A 20,431-nucleotide genomic window follows, 5' to 3' on the forward strand; every position below is an offset into this window, starting at 1 on the left:
TGCGATTGGTGTTGACTTTTGAGAAACTACTTCTTCGCCCGCTCTCCCAGCTGGAGAAAAACCTGTCGTAATGACATCCGGCTAGGAAAAATGGGATCACAGACAGCCGTGGGAAGAAGAGTTAGGAGACCTTGTGTAATAGGTGGTTTTAGCCCTGTCCATCAGATCTATCGGAGGGAAGACTGTCACGCCTTTTCACGGCCGTCATCTCTGCTCCCAGAAGCAGCTCAGGGAGCTCCTGAAGTGTCCACCGTGTTTGCTGCCGGTCGCTAATGTGGAGCCGACTGGGCTTTTAACAAAGTGCCTCTTCAGCTTTAGAGATCTGTATGTATGAGTACTGCTTACCAAAATCAAGATAACGTCTGAGGGCGACAGTATCGCTTTCCATTGAAGTTTACAGCTCAGCTGGTAGAGAATCTGCCTGCAGTGTGGGAAGACCCGGGCTCGATTCCCGGGTCGGGAAGATCCCCCTGGAGAAGGGACGGGCCGCCCACTCCAGGATTCTTGGGCTTCCCGGGTGACTCAGCTGGCCCAGAGTCCGCCTGCAGTGCGGGAGACCTGGTTCGATCCCTGGGTTGAGAAGATCCCCTGGAGAAGGGAAAGGCCACGCACTCCAGTATTCTGGCCTGGAGAATTCCATGGGGTCACAAAGAGTGGGACGCGGCTGAGCTGCTTTCACTTTCACTTTTTTCTTAAAGAGGAAGACGGTCATTTTTGGTAAACTTGTTTTTTTCCAATTTTTAGGGATACAACTTAAGGAGTTTTTAGACATCGTAAGGAAAAAGAAGGAAGCTCAACTGTATCGCAGTGAAGTAAGACACATCTTCACAGCTTTTGACAGGCACTGTAAGTATCTTTAAAGTGTTTGGATAGAAAAAATTGTTATTAAGGAACTGTGGATGGGAACATATACTCAGTATGTATTGGGCTGGTCAAGAAGTTCATTCGAGTTTTTCCATAACATCTTACAGAACCCAAACTAACTTTTTGGCCAACCCAATAAAATGATATACTTGGAAGACTACTTTCCTATATTCATTAGCTGTTATGGTAGATGTTGGTGTTCATTTTTTTTACCTCCGTCACAGCCTTAACTCTTGACTTTTACAATGGATGAAATAGCATCAGCACTAATCTGATTGTACTTACGATTTGCTTACATTTTAATGGGGACATCAGAAGGGCTGGCCACATGGGAATATAGGTGCAGAGCGACTTACGGAAGCTTGGGAGACCACGGGGCCTTTTTCTCTGACTCCTCCTTGGAGCCACATGTGATGGAGGAATTGTTTTCCCACGCTGGGGTGGTCAAGAAGAGTGGCTTTGGACCCACTCCTCAAGGAATGCAGGGTCGAAAGACTCGTGGGGTCCAGGTTCAGTATTTTGGCTTCTGAAATAGTTTTCCTCTAAATAAGAATGTAGTCCTAAAACCAAGCAAGAAGAAAAAAATCTGCGTTTTGCAGAATGAATTATTTTGCAATTCATAGCGAGCGGAGCCCGCTGCCGTTATTGCGGCGTTGCCTCTTGGTGCTGTCCCTGGGACTCAGGGAGTCGGCAAGGGACGGGGCTGGAAGAAAGCTTCGGGAGCATCTGGGGCTGTACTGTATCACTAGAGTAAGACTAGAGTAATCCAGTAATCCAGTGAGGCAGTCTCAGATTACCTTACATGTAAAATCAACTGTAGATTACTGCTTTTCTCCTGGTTATATATTAAAGTCTCATGCAAATATTCTGGCTGAAATAGCAGTTCACACGGCTTTTAGTAGTACATGAATGTGACGTATTCTGCTTTCAAATAGATCGTGGATATTTAACTCTGGAAGATTTCAAGAAAGCATTTAAGCAGGTGGCTCCCAAGTTATCAGAAAGGATTATCCTCGAGGTATTCAGGTAAGGCCTCAGAGTCCTTATGCATACACGCCCTTGTTTTACCATCGGCTTGTGCAAGTTTTCGGTTTTACAGAGAATACTCATTGATGCTTATTTTTCACTAGTGGACGTTTTCATCTCGCAGGATATTGTCGTGGTCCAGGGGAGAATTTTATAGTTAGCTGTTAGCCCATCCACAGCCTGGACAGTGGGCCCTGAAGTGGGTGGAGTGCTTACATACCAGGAAGGTGCAAAAATCATTTGTTCGTAGGGGTGGAGAGAAGCAGAGAGAAAGTAGAGCTTCTTTGTGAGGTGACGTGTCGGCCACACCGCCCGCTGTTAATCTTAACGTGGATGCTGGCGTGACGCAGGTTGTGTGCGCCATGTGGAGAGCAGAGCTGGGCTAATCGGTGGTGGCCCCTCCTTCATTTGCTTTCAAAGCGGCAGACCCAGGCTGCAGTTCACGCACACCCGAGAAAGGAGACGTAAAGACCGCACTCACGCTGTCTCTGCAAACTAATCCTGACAGAATGGGCAGGTGGTTAAAAGCAGTTTCTGTCAGGAGACTGCAGACGGAAAGTAGTGTGAGCCGTGTCAGCACACGCTGCCGTGAGAAATGACAGGGCCGCCTCTGCTCTGACTGCTAACTCGAGTTCCTCGTCAACCCTGTTGCCAAGGGTGTTAGTTAGGGTTCAGTCCAGCACTGAAAACCCAAAATAACAACGCTGGCAAAAGAGCCACAAACACGGGGGAGTCCAGGGCTGATCTGAGGGCAGCACAGTTGTGAAGAACGCAGATTCCTGCCCTTTTATTCTGGCTGCCTCAGCACCTGGCTTCTCCCTCCTGCTTCCAGATGGCTGCCAAAGTTCCAGCCATCACACCTGAGTTCCAAATAGTTAGGCAGAAAGATAGGCCCCTCTTTTTAAGGCTATCCATTGTTTCTTCACACATCCCTGTGACCGAAGCTTAGTTCCAAGGCCTTGAGTAGCTATAAGGCAGAAGTGGGTCTGGAAAATGTAGTCTCTGCTTTGGGCAGTCGTGTGTGCTCAAATGGAATTTCTGCTATGAGGAAGAAGGAGAGAAGAGACATCGATGGCCATCTGGCAGGTTTTACCATTTGGATTAAAGTGATTTCATGAAATCTGACCAGAAGCCAGTCCTCAGTAGTAATTATCAAGCAGGTTATTTGAAATAAGAATCTTCACTCACTGTCATCAATAGTGACATATGAAATTCCCTTGCTGCGTCATTTGCAAGCAGACTATTGAGCAAGGTATGGAAGAGCAAAGGAGTTCAAGCCAGGTGCAGCCAAGGTACCCCAAGACAGTATGACGGAGTTTACTCCAGAATATCACGGCCTTTCAGATGCCGTGGTATCTCTGTGTGTGTTCTGGGATGAGGGGTGAGAGTCAGTGTATTTCTGCCACACGGTGGTGGCTTTTCACAAAAAATGAAGAATTACTTCATTTTACTTTTACAGAAAGGTGTCCACATTTGCTGACCTTTGGGTGTTAAACGGTTTTAGGAGCTGTCCCCTTGTGTCACAAATGTAATTTTGAAAAATCCACTTAAGTACAGCCTTTCAAGGTAGAAGCCGTGTTTTAACAGTGAGTGGGAAAGTAACTGCTTCTCTAAAGACACCTGTGCTATAGGGAGAACATTTTTGAGAATGGGTGTTTGGAAATGTGATTCTGTCTTTAAAAATATGTGTCACCCTCTAAAACCTTTATATTTGCATGCTCAATAAGTCGGGAACAGAGTGTTCTAATCTGCAGAAAAAAGGAAGCATTGTGATTGGACAGCACAATTTTTTTAAAGTATCAATGTAAAAATTTAATAGCTTTGATAAGTTAGGAGCAACGAACTAATTGATATCAGGAGAGATGAATATTTATTAGCTGAATCTCAATTAGCTCAAATACCAACAAAGTGGTTAACAAAATAAGTGGTTAAGGGGTTAAGCAAACCCCGTAAGCTTTTTTATAATCAGAGAATAGAATTAAAACCTGAGAGATTCAGGGTCACAATGCCCATTTCCTGTTTAGAGCTGTCTACAGAAGACCTAGAATTAAAACAAGTTGAACTTGGGATTTCCCTGGTGGTTCCGTAGTTAAGAATCCGCCTTGCGGTGCAGGGGCCACAGGTTTGATCCCTCGCTGGGGAGCTGACGTCCCGTATGCCATGGAACAACTTAGCCTGTGCTCCTCAACCACTGAGCCTCTGAGCCGCAACTAGAGACGGTGTGTGCCTCAAAAGACCCAACACAGCCGAATAAATAATGAATAAAGTATTAAAAAAAAATTGGAATCACTCAGTCACAAAAAATTCAACCAAGATGTTCAGAAATCATAAATTATGTGAAAATCACATTGTTCTTGTTAAATGTTCTTAGTAATTTTGAGTGATGGCAAAAACTCATTTGCCATGAATACGTGAAATATTTTTATCTTCGATTTTTTTTACAAATTTCTGTATTTTATAATGAACATAACGTATGAATATTGTAGCACATGTCCACGTCATCTATGCATAAATGTATTCGCATGCCCACAAATCCTGTACTTCCTAGGACGACGGTCAGAGTTTAGAGCCCACTGCAGTTAACGACCGAACAAGGCCTTCTAGGTAACCGAACCCAGCCGCCTAAAGTCTCGTTTGTAATGTTGCTTATAGCACCACAGCCCTGAAGCAGGATAATCGATGCACGATAAGAATCAAATAAAATCATGACAGCAAAAGAGAGAGAGACGTTTCCTGGGCGTGTAAGCTGAAGTTGGCTGGAGGAACAGAGCTGCTGACTTCCACACGTCTCTGCTGCAGGGAGGCAAATAGTTTTCAAAAGAAGGGAAAAGAAGAGCAGCTGCCGGGGTGTCCGTGGTGCGAGAGACGTCACGTTTCTAGGGCTGGACGCTGTGAGAAGCCTGAACGGCTCTGACTCGGGTGCCCCCACGTGAGTGCCCAGGTTCCCAGTTAGGCAGGGCAGGGCGGATGTCTGAAGACCACCATAGGGAGGCAGCCTGAGAGGGGGCTTCCGGTTAGACCAGCCGCCTGTGGTTTGAAGGACGAAGGAAGATTCCACAACCTTCAGCTCTTCGATTGCCAAATTCTTCCCAGGAGGCTTCCCCAGGAGGAGCCTCTCTCAGAAGTGCTGGCCCCCATGGCACTCACTTCATGAGAGAAGCCAGTATCTGTTTTCCTTGGCTTCGTGCTTTACCCCATCTCAGCATATTTTCAAGCATCTCTTCTCCTTTGTCCTGTGTCCATTGTGTTTTTTTTTTTTTTCTGTTGGGGTTTTATTTTCCCATTACGCTTCTTTCTTGGGCTATATACCTGCTGAAGTTTCGTTTCATTTTGTTATTTTGCTATATCTTGTTATTTTATAGTATCTCTCCTAAGCTTTTCTGTATCTGCTTTCATCTCTTGTTTTATGGAATTTTGGCTTTTATTGAGGGAAGCAGTTTTGAGGTTTTACTTTTAATGGTTGATTGCTTGGGGGCTGCTAAATTATAGCTTTTTTCTTATAAATTAAGAAGGGAAGTTTTCTACCAAGGGAAAGATTTTGAGTTGTATTTCTGTCTTAAACCAAGAGGTGATATCTTGTGTAAAAACACATACACACAAAAGGTGCTTCTTTACATTACCTCTAAAGATATCATGAAATGCTTACTATTTGGATTTCAAATTTTAAGGGGACTTGCTTGGTGGTGCAGTGGCTGAGACTCCACCCTCCCAGTGCAGGGGACCTGGGTTTGATCCCTGGTCAGGGAACTAGATCCCACATGCTACAACTAGGAGTTTGCCCGCTGTAGCTAAAGATCCCCCCGGCCATAGCTAAGACCTAGTGCAGAAAAGAAAAAAAAAAAGCTTGAGGTTCCTTTCAGTGTTTGAATCTTACAACTTTGCTTTTCACTTAGAGCTGATAATCATGACTTGTATACCTGTGTACTAAAATAGCTAAGGCTATATCATAGGTGATATTTCATTATTATTACTATTAAGAAATTCTTAGGAAATTCTATCCTTGAAGAGCTCGTTTTTTCCCCATGCCCACTACAAATGGCACAAGTTTAAGGGGCATGAGACCTCTTGTTGTTCAGTTGGTAAGCTGTGTCTGACTCTTTGCAACCCGTGGGCTGCAGCACGCCAGGCCTCCCTGTCCTTCACCAACTCCGGGGGCTAACTCAAACTCATGTCCATTGAGTCAGTGATGCCATCCAACTGTCTCATCCTCTGTTATCCCCTTCTCCTCCTGCCCTCAATCCCTCCCAGCATCAGGGTCTTTTCTAAGGAGTCAGTTCTTCACATCAGGTGGCCAAAGTATTGGAGTTTCAGCTTTAGCATCAGCCCTTCCAATGAAGATTCAGGGTTGGTTTCCTTAAGATTAACTGGTTTGATCTCCTTGCTGTCCAAAGAACCCTCAGGAGTCTTTTCCAACACCACAGTTCAAAAGCATCAATTCTTCAACTCTCAGCCTTTTTTTAAAATTTATTTTTATTTTTTATTTTTAAATTTATTTTTTATTTTACTTTACAATTCTGTATTGGTTTTGGCATACATTGACATGAATCCACCACGGGTGTACATGCGTTCCCAAACATGAACCCCCCTCCCACCCCCCTCCCCACAGCATCTGTCTGGGTCATCCCCGTGTACCAGCCCCAAGCGTGCCATATCCTGTATCGGACATAGACTGGCAATTCGATTCTTACATGATATTATACATGTTTCAATGCCATTCTCCCAAATCATCTCACCCTCTCCCTCTCCCACTGAGTCCAAAAGTCTGCTATACACATCTGTGTCTTTTTTGCTGTCCTTTATGGTCCAACTCTCACATTCATACATGATTACTAAAAAAACCATAGCTTTGACTAGACAGACTTTGTTGAGGTTTGTCATAGCTTTTCTTCCAAGGAGCAAGTGTCTTTTAATTTCATGGCTGCAGTCACTGTTCGCAGCCCCCCAAAATAAAATCTGCCACTCTTGCCACTTTTCCCCATCTATTTGCCATGAACTGAGTAGTACTATTTGTCCAGTGAAAAGAATCTGAGATAATAGGCTGTTTCTAGCACTGCATGTTTAAAACAAGAAAAAAAAAATCTTTCTTCCTTAATACTAATAGACCTTAATGAAAACTTTGTAGTGCTTTTTTTAAAAAAATAAAAGCACATTCAAAGCCCTTTAGTGACTCTAAAGGGTAAAGTTGAAACTGTTGAACCTGGCTCTCCAACATCTGGTCCCCTTTCCCAACTCATCTTTCATCCATCATCCCAAATTCCTCTGTTTCTCTTGGCATAACACGTGTTCCTTTCAATGTGTGATGTGTGTTCATACTTCATTCTGTTGCCCTTGCTGGCAATACCTTTCTCTACTTCTCACCTGTCCAAATTAGACCCGTCTTTCAAGGTCCTGCTCAGTAAATACACACACCCAGAAAAAGCCTTTTTTTTTGTTTACATTGAATAGTCTTCTCTCCTTTCTTTGAATTTTGATAGACAGTTGTGTAATTTTTTTGATCACTTGATAAAAATACAGTGTTTACAGTTATCTCCGTGAAGCTCTTTGGGTTTGCAAATTTATCTATAACTTCCACTGTTCTCAGTATGTTGCCTGCCTTGTGCCTTCTAGTTACTTAATAATTGTTGGTTTGTTGCCACTTACTCCAAATATCCACTAACAGAAAAATCCTCACTTGCCATTTTCTTTATGGTTTATTTCTTATAATCTAGCAAAGAGTCCTTCCAAGTGTAGTCAGGAGCTTTATAACCACATATGGCTTTGCCTTCCATTTTTCTCATTCTACGTGTGACTTTTATGAATTAACCTTGGATGGCCTCTCTCTGCTGTTTTTTGAGAGGCATTTTCAGTTCCTGATTTAGCCCCAGCTGTTAACAGGGAGCTGGCTTAATGTTCTCTCTCGACTTTACCCCCCACCGATGCCTGTGGTGTTTCCGGCTGGTGTGTTTCTCTGTGGGTATCTCTGCCTCTCCATGCCCAGGAGCCTTCTCCATCTCACTGTAAGCATCGAGATTTGCACTTTCCCACCACCTGTCGTTTGGCAAAAAGCTCTGGGAAGCTTCTGTTTTCCAGCCATGACGTGAAGCGTGGTTGGTCAGAAGGCCCACCGGCGTCCACGATTTGGAGTGCAGGGGGACGCCAGGTAGTAACGTCAGGCAGAAATACCGAGGCACCAGCGTGCTCTGCGCTCACAGCTGGAGACCCTTAGAGTGGCATCTGGTAGTCTGGGTCTCAGACTTACTTCATACTATGCGGGGAAGGTCAAAAAACATAGCTGTCCAGCTCTCCTTTTGGGAGTATTAAACATTGGTTGGATAAGAGCATCATGACCTGTTGGATAATGTATTTTCAGTGGCAGTCTGTCAGTGGAGTATGGGCTTAAGAATGTCATTTTATTTTTATTTATTTTTTAAAGCTGTTTTTTTTAAATGTGGGCTGTTTTTAGAGTCTTTATTGCCTGTGTTACAATGATGCCTCTCTGTTATATTTTAGCTTACAGGCCACAAGGCATGTGGGATCTTAACTCCCCAACCAGGGGTCGAACCCACACCTCCTGCCCTGGAAGGCGAAGTCTTAACCACTGGGTGCCAGGGCAGTCCCAAGAAGGCAGTTTTCGAAGGGAGTGATGTGTACCTTCTCGTGTATGGCTTAGGTCACAGCCGTGGGAGGGGAAAGGGGCCTCCTGAGCCGGGTGAAGTGAGCTAATGGGCCAAACGGGAGAGTCTTAGAGAGCCAAGGAGCTCAGAGGGGAGTGACGTAGGATAGCGTGTATTTGAGAAAAAAAGATTGCATATGTTTTTTGAAATCGTTGCACCTCTTCTAAAGTATCATCCCTCACCGTGATCTTTCGTTTCCTGTACTTCCTTTTTGTCGGCAGCTGACTTGTTGGTATCGTTTTCTCATGACTTATAAATGTGGTCAGGTGGCTTCCCCAAGATCACAGGTATTAGCAGTTATCCCCTGCTTTGATGAATGGGATTGTCGATCTGAAGCATCCACGTACTTTTGTGTGTAGAAAAGGTAAACAGCGCTAGAAACCGCAGCTCATTCTCCGTTAACTACACATAGACAGCTGTCACCAGCCATCCCTGGTGTGTGAGTGTGACGACCAAATAACTGGGCTTCTGAATTTCCAGGCTTTATTTCATGAGTTTTTGCGTCTTCTCTGCGGTGATAATGCCTTGGGTTTCCTTTCAGTTTGTTTGGTTTCAGAATTTTACTGTCAGAGATTCCGTCTTCGGACACTGAATGGGGAAATGAATACGCATAAGTTTTCAAACGGACCTGAGTTTCTTCTCCCTGGGGACTTTCACATGTAATACGGTAAATACAACTGCACTTTAAAAATCCAGGGGGCTTCCCTGGTGGGGAGGAATCTGCCTTCTAACGCTGGGCTTTGGGCTCCGTCCCTGGTCAGGGAGCTCAGACCCCACGTGCAGCTCAGTCCGCAAACCGCAAGCTGCAGAGTTTGTGCAGTTGGGAGCCGGTGCACGGCAGCGAAGAGCCTCTGTGCTGAAACTGAGACTCAGTGCGACCAAGAATAAATAGATGAAATTTAAAGTGAATGCAAAAGCCAGCTAGAGACGTCTTTATATGCTAATTGTTTTAAGAAAAATGTCAGTTTTCCCAGGGGGTTCTTGGCTGGTTTTGCTTCATGAACAAAAATTATACCCTTGCATTTGAAGATCTCTCTTTTTAGCAGTAACTTTGAGAACTGGTGATGCTGGTGATGCAGGAATTGATGCCCAGAAACAGGACCAGGAAACCAGTAGAAAGGAGCTATGACTTCATCACACAGATTTTCAAGTAGAAGGTGTTGGCTTGGTTTCTTCAGTTAAGCTAATTGGTTCATGTTACAAGGATGTACTGGTTCATTGGAAGAAACATGTAATCTCTTTCACATTCTGGATGTCCAGATTTTGTAGCCCTCTCTCATGTTAAACCCATCCAGATGCAAATCCTGTTCCTCCTTCAAGGCCCAGATGTTAAGGTATTTCTATCTTGAAGCCTGACCCCACCAATGGCCTACCCATCACCTCTTAACCCAGGAAAGAAATGGCCTCCTTTTTTGCATTGGAGTATAATAGCTCTATAACGTTGAGTTACTTTCTGCTGCACAGTGAAGTAGCTGAGTTATCTTTGTACATGTATCCCTTCCTGCTCGGACCTGCCCCCATCACCGCACCTCCCACCCTGCCGGTACCTCTGGGTCCTCACAGAGCGCGAAGCTGAGCTCCAGGTGCTAAACTGCAGGTTCTCCTCGGCCATCCGATTTCCACAAGGTCGTGCATCTGCTTCCCTGGCTCACATGGTGAAGGGTCTGCCTGCAACACAGGAGACCCGGCTTCGATCCCTGGGTTGGGAAGATCCCCTGGAGAAGAAACTGGCAACTCAATCCAATGTTCCTCCCTGAAGAGTCTCATGGACAGAGGGGCCTGGAGGGCTGCTGCAGTTCATGGGGTCACAGAGGGTCGGACACGCCCGAGCGGCTGACACACACACAGTGTATCTCTGTCAAACCTAATCTCCCAGTTCATCCCACCCTCCTCTTACCCCTGTGTCTCTACGTCTGCATCTCTATTCCTTCCCAGGAAGTAGCTTCAGCTGTACCATCTTTCTCGATTCCACACGCATGCGCTAATATGCACAAATAGCCTAAGTGTCCATCAACAGCTGAATGCGTAAAGAAGACGTGGTACAGATATACAGTGGGATATTACTCAGCCATAGAAAGGAGTGAACCTGAGTCATTTGTAGAGATGTGGGTGGGCCTAGAGCCTGTCACACAGAGTGGAGCAGAGCAGAACAAATACACTAACGTGTGCGTCTCCTTCTTGAAACTCTGGATCTGTCATAAATGTCTTCTTTATGCTTACACATAGGTATTTGTGTGCATCAATTATACACAGTTTTAGAAAATGAGCTTGATGCGAACAGGCACAGGTGGGGTGCACAGCCGCACACTTGCAGAGCACGTTTCCTGCACGTCAAGCCGGTGACTAGACTTGATGTAAATGAGTGGTTTATGTAGCGAATGCACTCTTTATTCTGCCTTTTTTGTTTTCCGCACTGAATGCCTCCCTAGCGCTACATCAAGCCCGCGTGTTGTAGATAGCTCCAGGGCTGGGGTCAGGACCCTGGACGGACCGCAAAGTGCGGTTAGTGCCAGGCCAGGGCAGCAGGTGACTCGAGTCTCGTCCCGCTCTGCCTCTCGCCCCTCCTTCCACAAGTCTCCGAAGCTCTCTGGCCTGTTCCCTCTGCGTCTCCGCCCGGAGGGGCCTGTGCTGAGTGTCCTGGCAGCTCTTCTTCTCGTTCCAGAACCTGCCAGTGGGGTTATCCATCACGGAGGGTGGCATGCCATCTCCTTGATTTCCCCTGCATATCCCAGACAGCATTCAGAGTCCACCACTGCGTGAATACAGATGGGGTCTGTCAGTGTGACAAAGACTGCTCTCGAGAGAAAATTACTGGGCTTGACAGCTCGCCAAGCCTGGGTTTGGTTTTTGAGATGTCAGTGTAACAAGTGTTACGGTCAACGTTTCCAGTTGCTCATCCACATATATGGTTGAATACACTGTTCTTGCTGTAATGGCATGAGGGCTATTTTTCTTTTAATCCAACTGTCACACGCAAAACTGCTGCCACGGTTTCTTTCTTACGACTGAACGTTGCTAACCCTCTCGGTCATCCTTGAAGTTAGTGATAGGTGCATCTCGTGAATGTATCCACGCTATTTCCCTCCACAGAAAGAAGAATCCCTCTCTTACATTTTTCTCTCGTAATAGCTAACTTATGGGTGAGAATTTTGACAATTCTGTGTGTTGCCTTTATAAGATAACAAGAACTTGTATTTAATAAATCCACAGTTGACGGGAAATATTTAAATTAACATTGTTTAAGATATCCTCAAAAGGGACTTCCCTGGTGGTGCAGTGGCTAACACTCCGTGCTCCCAGTCAAGGGGGCGGGTTCAATCCCTGGTTGGGGAACTAGATCCCACATGCCTCCCCTAAAGAAAATAATACAAACGTGCCACAGTGACGCTCAAAGATCTCGTGTGCTGCAGCTGAGACCCGGCACAGCCCAGTGAATAAGTGAAAAAAGATGGCAGCACCTGAAAAGGCTCAGAATTAAGAGTCTCACATTAGAATTTCAGCTGTCCCCCTTAGCTGCTGTGGCTGAGTCGCTTCAGTCGCGTCCGACTCTGTGCAACCCCAGAGACGGCAGCCCACCAGGCTCCCCCGTCCCTGGGATTCTCCAGGCAAGAGCACTGGAGTGGGCGGCCACTTCCTTCTCCGAGGCCACCTTAGAGATAGCCTTAAAAATCAAGACCAGAGGTTTCTAATACTATGTTTTCAGCCACAGTAAGCATGACCTGTGCGCGTGTGACCTCACAGAGGACGCCTGGCCATCTTGTCCACCCGCACCCTGCCCAGGCCTCCTCTCCCTCCAGGCCGCCCTGAGGGGACACACCCTTGTCACTCAGAGCCGCAGAGGCCGGCCGCATCAGGGCAAGGCACCTTGCTGGCAGGGCCCTGTCTCAGGTCTGACTCCAGGTGCACTGAGCCAGATGTGTTTATCTTACTATGATCTCTGGGATCCATATGCACGTTAATGCTGGAAAATCCTGGGTCCACCCTCCTCATTCCACTTTGAAATGAGAGTAAATTAGCATTACTGTTGAATGTTACCTTCTGACTTCAGTAACTTTTCACCCTCTGCCAGGTAACACCCCGACCCCTCAGCCTGACATGCGGGTCCTCCCACTCCCAGACCTGCCAGGTGACCCCCGACCCCTCAGCCTGACATGCGGGTCCTCCCCCTCCCAGACCTGGCGTGACCAAATCAAAGGCTCCGTCCCGCGGTTCTGATGGTATCCCAATCCAGGCTCATCTCCTCTGCTGCTCTCTCCTCTCCTCCTCTGACCTCTCCATCTTCCCCTCCCCTCTGTGTGTCTGAACAGCATCCATTCCTACAGACTTAGCTGAACTCTCTTCTGTGGAGCCTGCCCCGATCACCCCAGCCCACAAGATTTTTGTTTTCGTCCTTAGAGCTCCTATCACACTTGCCCCAGTAATGCATCTGGTAATAGTAACCAGGTCACAGTGGCAGCTGCCGTTTGTTGAGTGTTTTCTGTGTACCAGACCCTGTACTGGAGGAATCCTCCGAGGCACGTCCTGAGTTAGGCTCTGGCCGTCCTCATTTGAAAGCTTGGAGATGAGACTTTCCTGGTGGTCCCGAGGCTAAGACTCTGCCCTCCCAGTGCTGTGAGCCCTGGTTCAATCCCTGGTCAGGGCACTGGGTCCCACGTGCCACAACTGAGAGTTCCCATGCTACACCCAGGACCCAGCAGAGCCAAATAAGTAAACTATATTAGAAAAATATAGCTTGGAGAGCTTGATGCTGATGGCTGGTGAGTAAGGGAACCAAGATTTGCTTGTGCTCTTAATCACTGTTCTATTCCCTTCTCACCTCTAACAGCATAAACCTCCTGAGAGCAGGGACCAGGGCTGCCTTTGCAACCCCGTGATGCCTGCCCAAGACCGGAGAAAGCAAGGCATGTTCGCTCTGCCCAGAAGCGTTCTTGATAAACCAGTTGTGCAATTGTATAGCTTTTCCGCTGTGCACATGAACTGGTTTGGTTGGGATTGGAACATCTGAGATTTCATTTGACTGGTGGTGCTGGTTTAGTCACTAAGTCGTGTCTGACTCTTTTGCAACCATATGGACTGTAACCCGCCAGGCTCCTCCATCCATGGGATTCTCCAGGCAAGAATACTGGAGTGGGGTGCCATTTCCTTCTCCAGGGCATCTTCCTGACCCAGGATCGAACCCAGGTCCCCTGCGTTGAAGCTGGTCTCCTGCATTGAAGGTGGTCCCCTGGGTTGAAGCTGGTCTCCTGCATTGAAGGTGGTCTCCTGCGTTGAAGGCGGTCTCCTGCGTTGAAGGCGGTCTCCTGCGTTGAAGGCGGTCTCCTGCGTTGAAGGTCGTCTCCTGCGTTGAAGCTGGTCTCCTGCGTTGCAGGTGGTCTCCTGTGTTGAAGCTGGTCTCCTGCGTTGCAGGCAGTCCCCTGCGTTGAAGCTGGTCCCCTGCGTTGAAGGCGGTCTCCTGCGTTGAAGCTGGTCTCCTGCGTTGAAGGTGGTCTCCTGCGTTGAAGCTGGTCTCCTGTGTTGAAGGCAGTCTCCTGTGTTGAAGCTGGTCTCCTGTGTTGAAGGCGGTCTCCTGCGTTGAAGGCTGCGTTGAAGGCAGTCTCCTGCATTGAAGCTGGTCTCCTGCGTTGAAGGCGGTCTCCTGTGTTGAAGGCGGTCTCCTGCGTTGAAGCTGGTCTCCTGCCTTGCAGGTGGTCTCCTGCCTTGCAGGTGGTCTCCTGCGTTGAAGGCTGGTCTCCTGCGTTGAGGCTGGTCCCCTGCGTTGAAGCTGGTCTCCTGAGTTGAAGGTGGGCTCCTGCGTTGAAGCTGGTCTCTTGCGTTGAAGCTGGTCTCCTGCGTTGAAGCTGGTCTCCTGTGTTGAAGCTGGTCTTCTGCGTTGAAGGCGGTCTCCTGTGTTGAAGCTGGTCTCCTGCGTTGAAGCTGGTCTCCTGTGTTGAAGGCGGTCTCCTGTGTTGAAGCTGGTCTCCTGCGTTGAAGCTGGTCCCCTGCGTTGCAGGTGGTCTCCTGCGTTGAAGCTGGTCTCCTGCGTTGCAGGCAGATTCTTTGCCGACTGAGCCACCAGGAAAGCCCATCTGCACGTAAATGAAAACAACTGTTGACAAAAGTGTGAAAAGGGGGCGGACGCAGCATCTCATCGTGTGCCGTGGTTGCTGGCCTTCCAGACCAGGCTGCTTTGATGGAAACCCATGTGTTTTGCATGTTGCCTTGGGAATTACACCACAATAGCAAAAGAGTTTGCCAAATCAAATGGAAAAGCTAAAAATATTTAAAACTGATGACAGAATTTTTATCATCTTAGCTGGGGTTGGAGTGCTAAACTGAATTCCTGCTTGTCTCTTTATAAGACAGGATTACACACTGATTCACTTGCAAGACGCTTTTGAGCAATTGCTGTGCGTTTAGCGTCATCTCTTCCCATTTCCAACTTGTCCATATTGCCTGCTCATCTTCCCTGCCTGGTGGCAAACTGCTGCTGGAGAAGATCTGGGTCAACTAGGAGTTCAAGGCACTGCAGGCTTCCCAGGGCACGTTTCCTTACCCTGCGTGTTCCTGAGCTGACCCCGGGAGAGGCAGCAAGGTGCTGATACCATTAGCCATTCCTGGCCGCGCTTCCTCCCTGTCCCTCACCTTCCCCTCCTCCCCACAGGACGAAGGATGGTTCAGTCCCAGGACCAGCTTTGTTGCTGCTCAGACGCTCAGTCGTGTCTGACTCTTTGCGACCCTGTGGACTGCAGCAGGCCAGGCTTCCGTGTCCTGCGCTATCTCTTGGAGTTGGTCAAACTCATGTCCATTGAGTCGGTGATGCCATCCAGCCATCTCATCCTCTGTTGCCCTCTTCTCCTCCCGCCTTCAATCTTTCCCAGCGTCAGCGTCTTCAAATGAGCTGTCTCTTCACATCAGGTGGCCAGAGTATTGGAGCTTCAGCATCAGTCCTTCCAATGAATATTCAGGACTGATTTCCTTCAGGATGGACTGGTTGGATCTCTTTGCAGTCCACGGGACTCTCAAGAGTCTTCTCCAACACCACAGTTGGAGAAGCATCAATTCTTTGGCACCCAGCCTTCTTTATAGTTCAACTCTCACATCCATACGTGACTCCTGGAAAAACCGTAGCTTTGACTATGTGACTTCAGCAAAGTGATGTCTCTGCATTTTAATACTCTGTCTAGGTTTGTCACAGTTTTTCATCCAAGGAGCAAACGTCTTTTAACGTCCTTCATGGCTACAGTCACTGTCTGCAGTGATTTTGGAGCCCAAGTAATTAAAGTCTGCCACCGTTTCCACTGTTTGCCATGAAGTGACCGGACCGGATGCCCTGATCTTCGTTTTCTGAGTGTTGAACTTGAAGCCGGGGTCTTCGCTCTCCTCTTTGGCCTTCGTCAGGAGGCACTTCAGCCCCCCTGACTGGCTCCTGGTGGTGACCGTGGCTGCTGACCGCCCCCCGCCTCCACCGCCGCCACCCCCCGCCCCCCCCCCCACGCTGTGTCCGCCACGGCCCCACCTCTGTTCGCTTCAGCCGCACTGAAGCCCCACGGGCGCTGGCACCCCTTCCTCTCCCTGTGTTCACTTAGCACCCAGGCTCTAGGCTGAGCTTCCCCACCCCCTGGTTCTGGCCCGGGCCGGTCCTGTTCGGCAAGCTCTTGAGTGCGCGCCGGTCCCCGGAGTTGCTCCTGGCCAATCTGAGAGCTGGAGCGAGTCCAGGCTGTCTTCTCTTCGCTGCCCCGGCCTCCCCCGCCAGCCCCCGGCCTCCTCCGCCAGCCCCCAGCCTCTCTGCGCTGCCCCGGCCTCCCCCGCCAGCCCCCGGCCTCCCCCGCCAGCCCCCGGCCTCTCTGCGCTGCCCCGGCCTCTCTGTGCTGCCCTGGTCTCCTCCGCCAGACACGCACACCGCACTCAGTAGCCTCCTTCCCCTTCTCCCAGCAAGCGTCGTGTCCGAGTGACCTCAGAACCTCGTGTCCAGCTCCCCGGACATGCTGTGACCCCCAGCTGCCCGCCATGGTCCCTCCGACGGCCTGCCCAGCATGGAGCGGTGCTCCCTGGCCGGGCAGAGGCTGCTGTGCCTGCTTGCCCATCCAGACCCATCTATGCCCAGCTCTCCTGCTCCGCTCCTGCGTGATTCCAGAAGTGTTTCCTCTTTGTGCTGAAATTGGGGGTGCCTGTCACTCAAGCGCGTCGTGCCTTGTTGCTGCCCGGGAGAGCTTGAGCTCGTCTGCCTTCAGCTCCCTGTTCAGGGGTGGCAGAGAGCTGGCACGTGTGCCCCCGCCACCCGTCTCTGTGCCCGTTGTCATTCTTTGGGTGAGATGCAGAGTTCTTGGTGGGACACCCGAGCCTGTCTGTTAGCACGTCACACACCATGAGAGCGAGCTGCTCGCTGCCCTGCCTGCTAAACCTGTCCCGAGGCCGTGCGCGGCAGGTGACCTTGCCTCCGGCTTCATGGGCAGGGTCACGGCCTCTGGGTTTCCTTTCTGCCTCCCTGTTCACCTCCCGGGCTTCCCTGGTGCCTTAGAGGTTAAAGCGTCCGCCTGGAATGCGGGAGACCCGGGTTCGATCCCTGCGCGGGGAAGATTCCCTGGAGAAGGCAATGGCGCCCCACTCCAGCACTCTTGCCTGGAGAATCCCATGGAGGGAGGAGCCTGGTAGGCTACAGTCCATGGGGTTGCAAAGAGTTGGACACGACTGAGCGACTTCATCTCCAGGGTTTTCTATCTTCCTTCAACTCTTATTTCTAATTTTTCTTTTTTTCTCCCCTCTTTTTTCTAGTTCCTCTCCTTTGTTCCTGTATCACCCTCTCCCCTTCTTCTAAGACCTTTCTCCGTCAATCACCCCCTGTCTAGTTTATAACTTCTTTCCCTGACTGCAGATACGGTCAGTCTCCCTGAATCTACTAGATTAGAATCGCCTAGAAAACCAGTCCCCCAACCACAGTCCCTCCAGGCTGCCCTTCTGCCCCCTTTCCAGGTTTCGGTTCTTGTCAGCCTCCCAGGGTGTCCAGCCCTCCTCCTGGGGACTCTCCCCTCGAGGCCCGCTCCCTCACCCCTCTTTTGTGCCCCTGACGGTGATTCCCGTTCATTAAACACCTGCCAGTGTTCCCTTACTGAATCTCTGCAGTGATCCCTCGCGTCAGCTTTATGCCTATCCATTCTACAGATAAAGCTGAGCTCCTTTACTGCTAATCTCAAGCCAAACTGGACTGACTGCTCAATTATTTTGTCTTTTGCTTAAAGAAGAACAGTCACAGGACATGGACACGTAATCAATTTTTTTTTTTTTAAATTGAGGGCAGTCGTGTTGCTGGTACTTGTTAATGTTTTTGTTACACCTCAAAATTGTTTTTTTTTTCTTCAGCATACTGCTGTCCAATAATAGTAGAAAGAATTTACAGTTAAAACGTCTAAATATGCTTGCATTTATCATTTAAGGATCGCATTAAAGAACGTGTTCATTTTTTATATCTGAGTGGTTATGATAGCTTGTTCAGATGCTGTTTCGCTCCTCACTCCTTGTCCCTTTTAAAAACACTCTGATTATCAGAGTGCATCTGCTCTACCGTGCCGGGTAAGCGTCTGCTGTGCCGCAACGTGCAGAGGCTGTGGGTCCACATAGGCCTCCCCCCGCCCCACCCCCTCGATCGCCGCGGGGCACGGAGTTGAGCTCCCGACACTGTGCTCACCTGTTTTACACGTGGTGGTGTGCACACACGTCAGCCCTAATCTCCCTGTTCGTCCCACCCTCCTCTCAACCCACTGCGTCCATTCTCTGCATCTGCCAAAGAACACATTTAGAAGCAACAATAAAAGTTTCAAAATGCTTTTCTTAACCTAAGTCGCGGTCTTGTTAAGATTCCTGGTACCCCATTCATGGTTTCAAATGGGACTCCTCTTTGCCCGGGGGACAGCACGTGAATCAGGCTCTCGTCCAGGGAGAAGGGGGCGCAGAGGAAGAGTCCTGTTCTTGTTGCCCTGTTTACAGAAATTTCGCTGTGTTTGCTGGAGAGAGAATTTTCAAGAGCTTCATGAGCGAGTGGATGGGTAAATAGCTGAGCAGAGGAGTCGTGTGAAGATGAAAGTTAGCGAGCTGGACGCGTCTGTCGGGCTGCGTAGGGCAGTGCCGGCCTCATCTTCTTCACTGGGCTTGCATTGCAGACAGAGAGTCGGAGGCTTTAAAAACTACCAACCCGACTACATGTTTGTGGGAAGATTTAAACTGCTATCATCATAAAATTATTGCACTAGTTTTAAACTCTCAGAAGGCCTTTGACAGAACTCTGCTGTCAGAGTCAAATTTAATACATTGGATGGAACTTTCTCTCTCATTCATTGTCTAATAGGTAAGTTACTTTTAGTGACCCGATTTGTTACAGCGTGGGGCCATTCATTCTGCTGGTTGCAGATCTGTCATGGCAACAAGTGGCTGGATGTCCTTTTCATAGACAACTTGTATCCACAAATTGGTTGTTCTGGGGTAAAAAAAATAACTGGACTTAGTTCTTCAGCAATACTTATTCTCACAAACTGATTCATTGTTCAGCAATCAGATTCGAAGCCCGAGGTTTCAGTGGTACTCTCTGTACACCGTCTGTCGCTAGATGCGGTTCAAAGGAGGCAAAGATGAATGACAGTGGATATTCACATGTCACATGGCAGCCTTCATCTCTGCGTCAGGAATCTTGGTAGAAAAAGCCCCAATTTTTTAAAATGTCAAGCTATTTACATTACCTCCTCAATCGTTTTTATTTCTTAAATTAATGTCCTGGGTAGACACTATAGGCTCACGTACTATTCAATACCATTTCGTTTGCTATCTTAGTTTCTGATTTTCACTGTAGTTTTAGTCATTGCTTTTTGAGTGTGAGCTTACGGTAAAATAAATCAAATTAGCTTTAGTGGGTAGATTTAGTTTTCCCTAATGACTTACTAAGTAAAATATGCCTTCTTCTTAAGTGAAAAAGCCAAAGTGGATTATTTTTATTTGACTGACAAGGAAAGGCATTTTTGATTTTATTTAGTAACTGAATACATTACTTTACCACAAATTAAACGTGAACTATGTATATATGATCCCTCTTTTCATGAACAGAGCAGCTTGAGAACCAAGCGCTGGGTAGACACTGTAGTTGATCTCTTTAACCAGTTGGTGGTGCTGAAAACTCTGGTAAGAAACTAATTGGGAGGCGAGGAGGTTAACCTGCACGCTTTCTTAATAAACATTATTCTGTTAGTTTTTGAAAAATTCGTGCCAAAAATGTGTGCCCAAATTACTGGATCTTCTAAGCTTACACACCAAACCGAGTATCTTTGATGGACAGCAGAACCCATTTGTAGTGAACTTCCGTAAAGATGTCGCTGGCTCCCGCAGGATTCGCCCGCTGGAAGCTGCCTGGCTCTGTAACACCGGGAATAACACCTTCACCCCGGGAGTGACCCTTAGCCTGCTGGCTGTGGACTGGAATGGGAGATGACAACATGTGCTCGCCTGGGAGATTTAAGAAACCTTGCTTTGTATTATTACGACTTAACAAAAACAATGCTATTAATGCGTTTTTTAGGGTCTGTGTTTGTTTTTAGCTCTGTTTTACAGCCCCGAGAATTCAGTAGAGCGACAGTCTGCTGCTTGAATGTGTCCTGAGGCACTCTGGGTGTAGCGTGGGGGCCTTGGAGTCAGAGCTCAGGGGCGCGGCTCTGTTGGTCAGACCTAACCAAAGGTGCTCCTGGGCCTTTCTTGCTTTGGGGATCTCAGTTCCCGACCGGGGATTGAACCTGGGTCGCAGCAGTGGACGCGCCGCGTCCTGACCCCTGGACCTCCGGGGGTTCCCCCACGTGTGCTCTCTTAAACATGCACCTCACAAGGTACACTTTCACCTTCTGTCCTGGCCAACTTCAGTCGCTCAGTCGTGTCCA

At 48.2% G+C, this 20,431-nt stretch overlaps 1 protein-coding gene across 5 annotated transcripts in view; it reads left to right on the forward strand.

Moving 5' to 3' along the window:
• EFCAB11 (EF-hand calcium binding domain 11) overlaps positions 1-20,431 on the forward strand; it is a 174,545-nt gene that overhangs the window by 22,083 nt on the left and 132,031 nt on the right. For 2 of the 5 annotated variants that reach the window (XM_040227490.1, XM_040227491.1), the window contains exons 4-6: positions 745-846; positions 1,800-1,890; positions 3,130-3,312. In XM_040227490.1, the coding sequence (XP_040083424.1) occupies positions 745-846; positions 1,800-1,890; positions 3,130-3,268 (332 nt within the window). In that variant the 3' untranslated portion in view covers positions 3,269-3,312. Of the gene's footprint in view, positions 1-744; positions 847-1,799; positions 1,891-3,129; positions 3,315-20,431 lie in introns of those variants that run through there. The other 3 variants (XR_005718801.1, XM_040227489.1, XM_040227488.1) reach the window with 2 other exon arrangements.

Source organism: Oryx dammah, unplaced genomic scaffold (assembly GCF_014754425.2).
Source record: "Oryx dammah isolate SB20612 unplaced genomic scaffold, SCBI_Odam_1.1 HiC_scaffold_26, whole genome shotgun sequence".
NCBI classification, from domain to species: Eukaryota; Metazoa; Chordata; class Mammalia; order Artiodactyla; family Bovidae; genus Oryx; species Oryx dammah.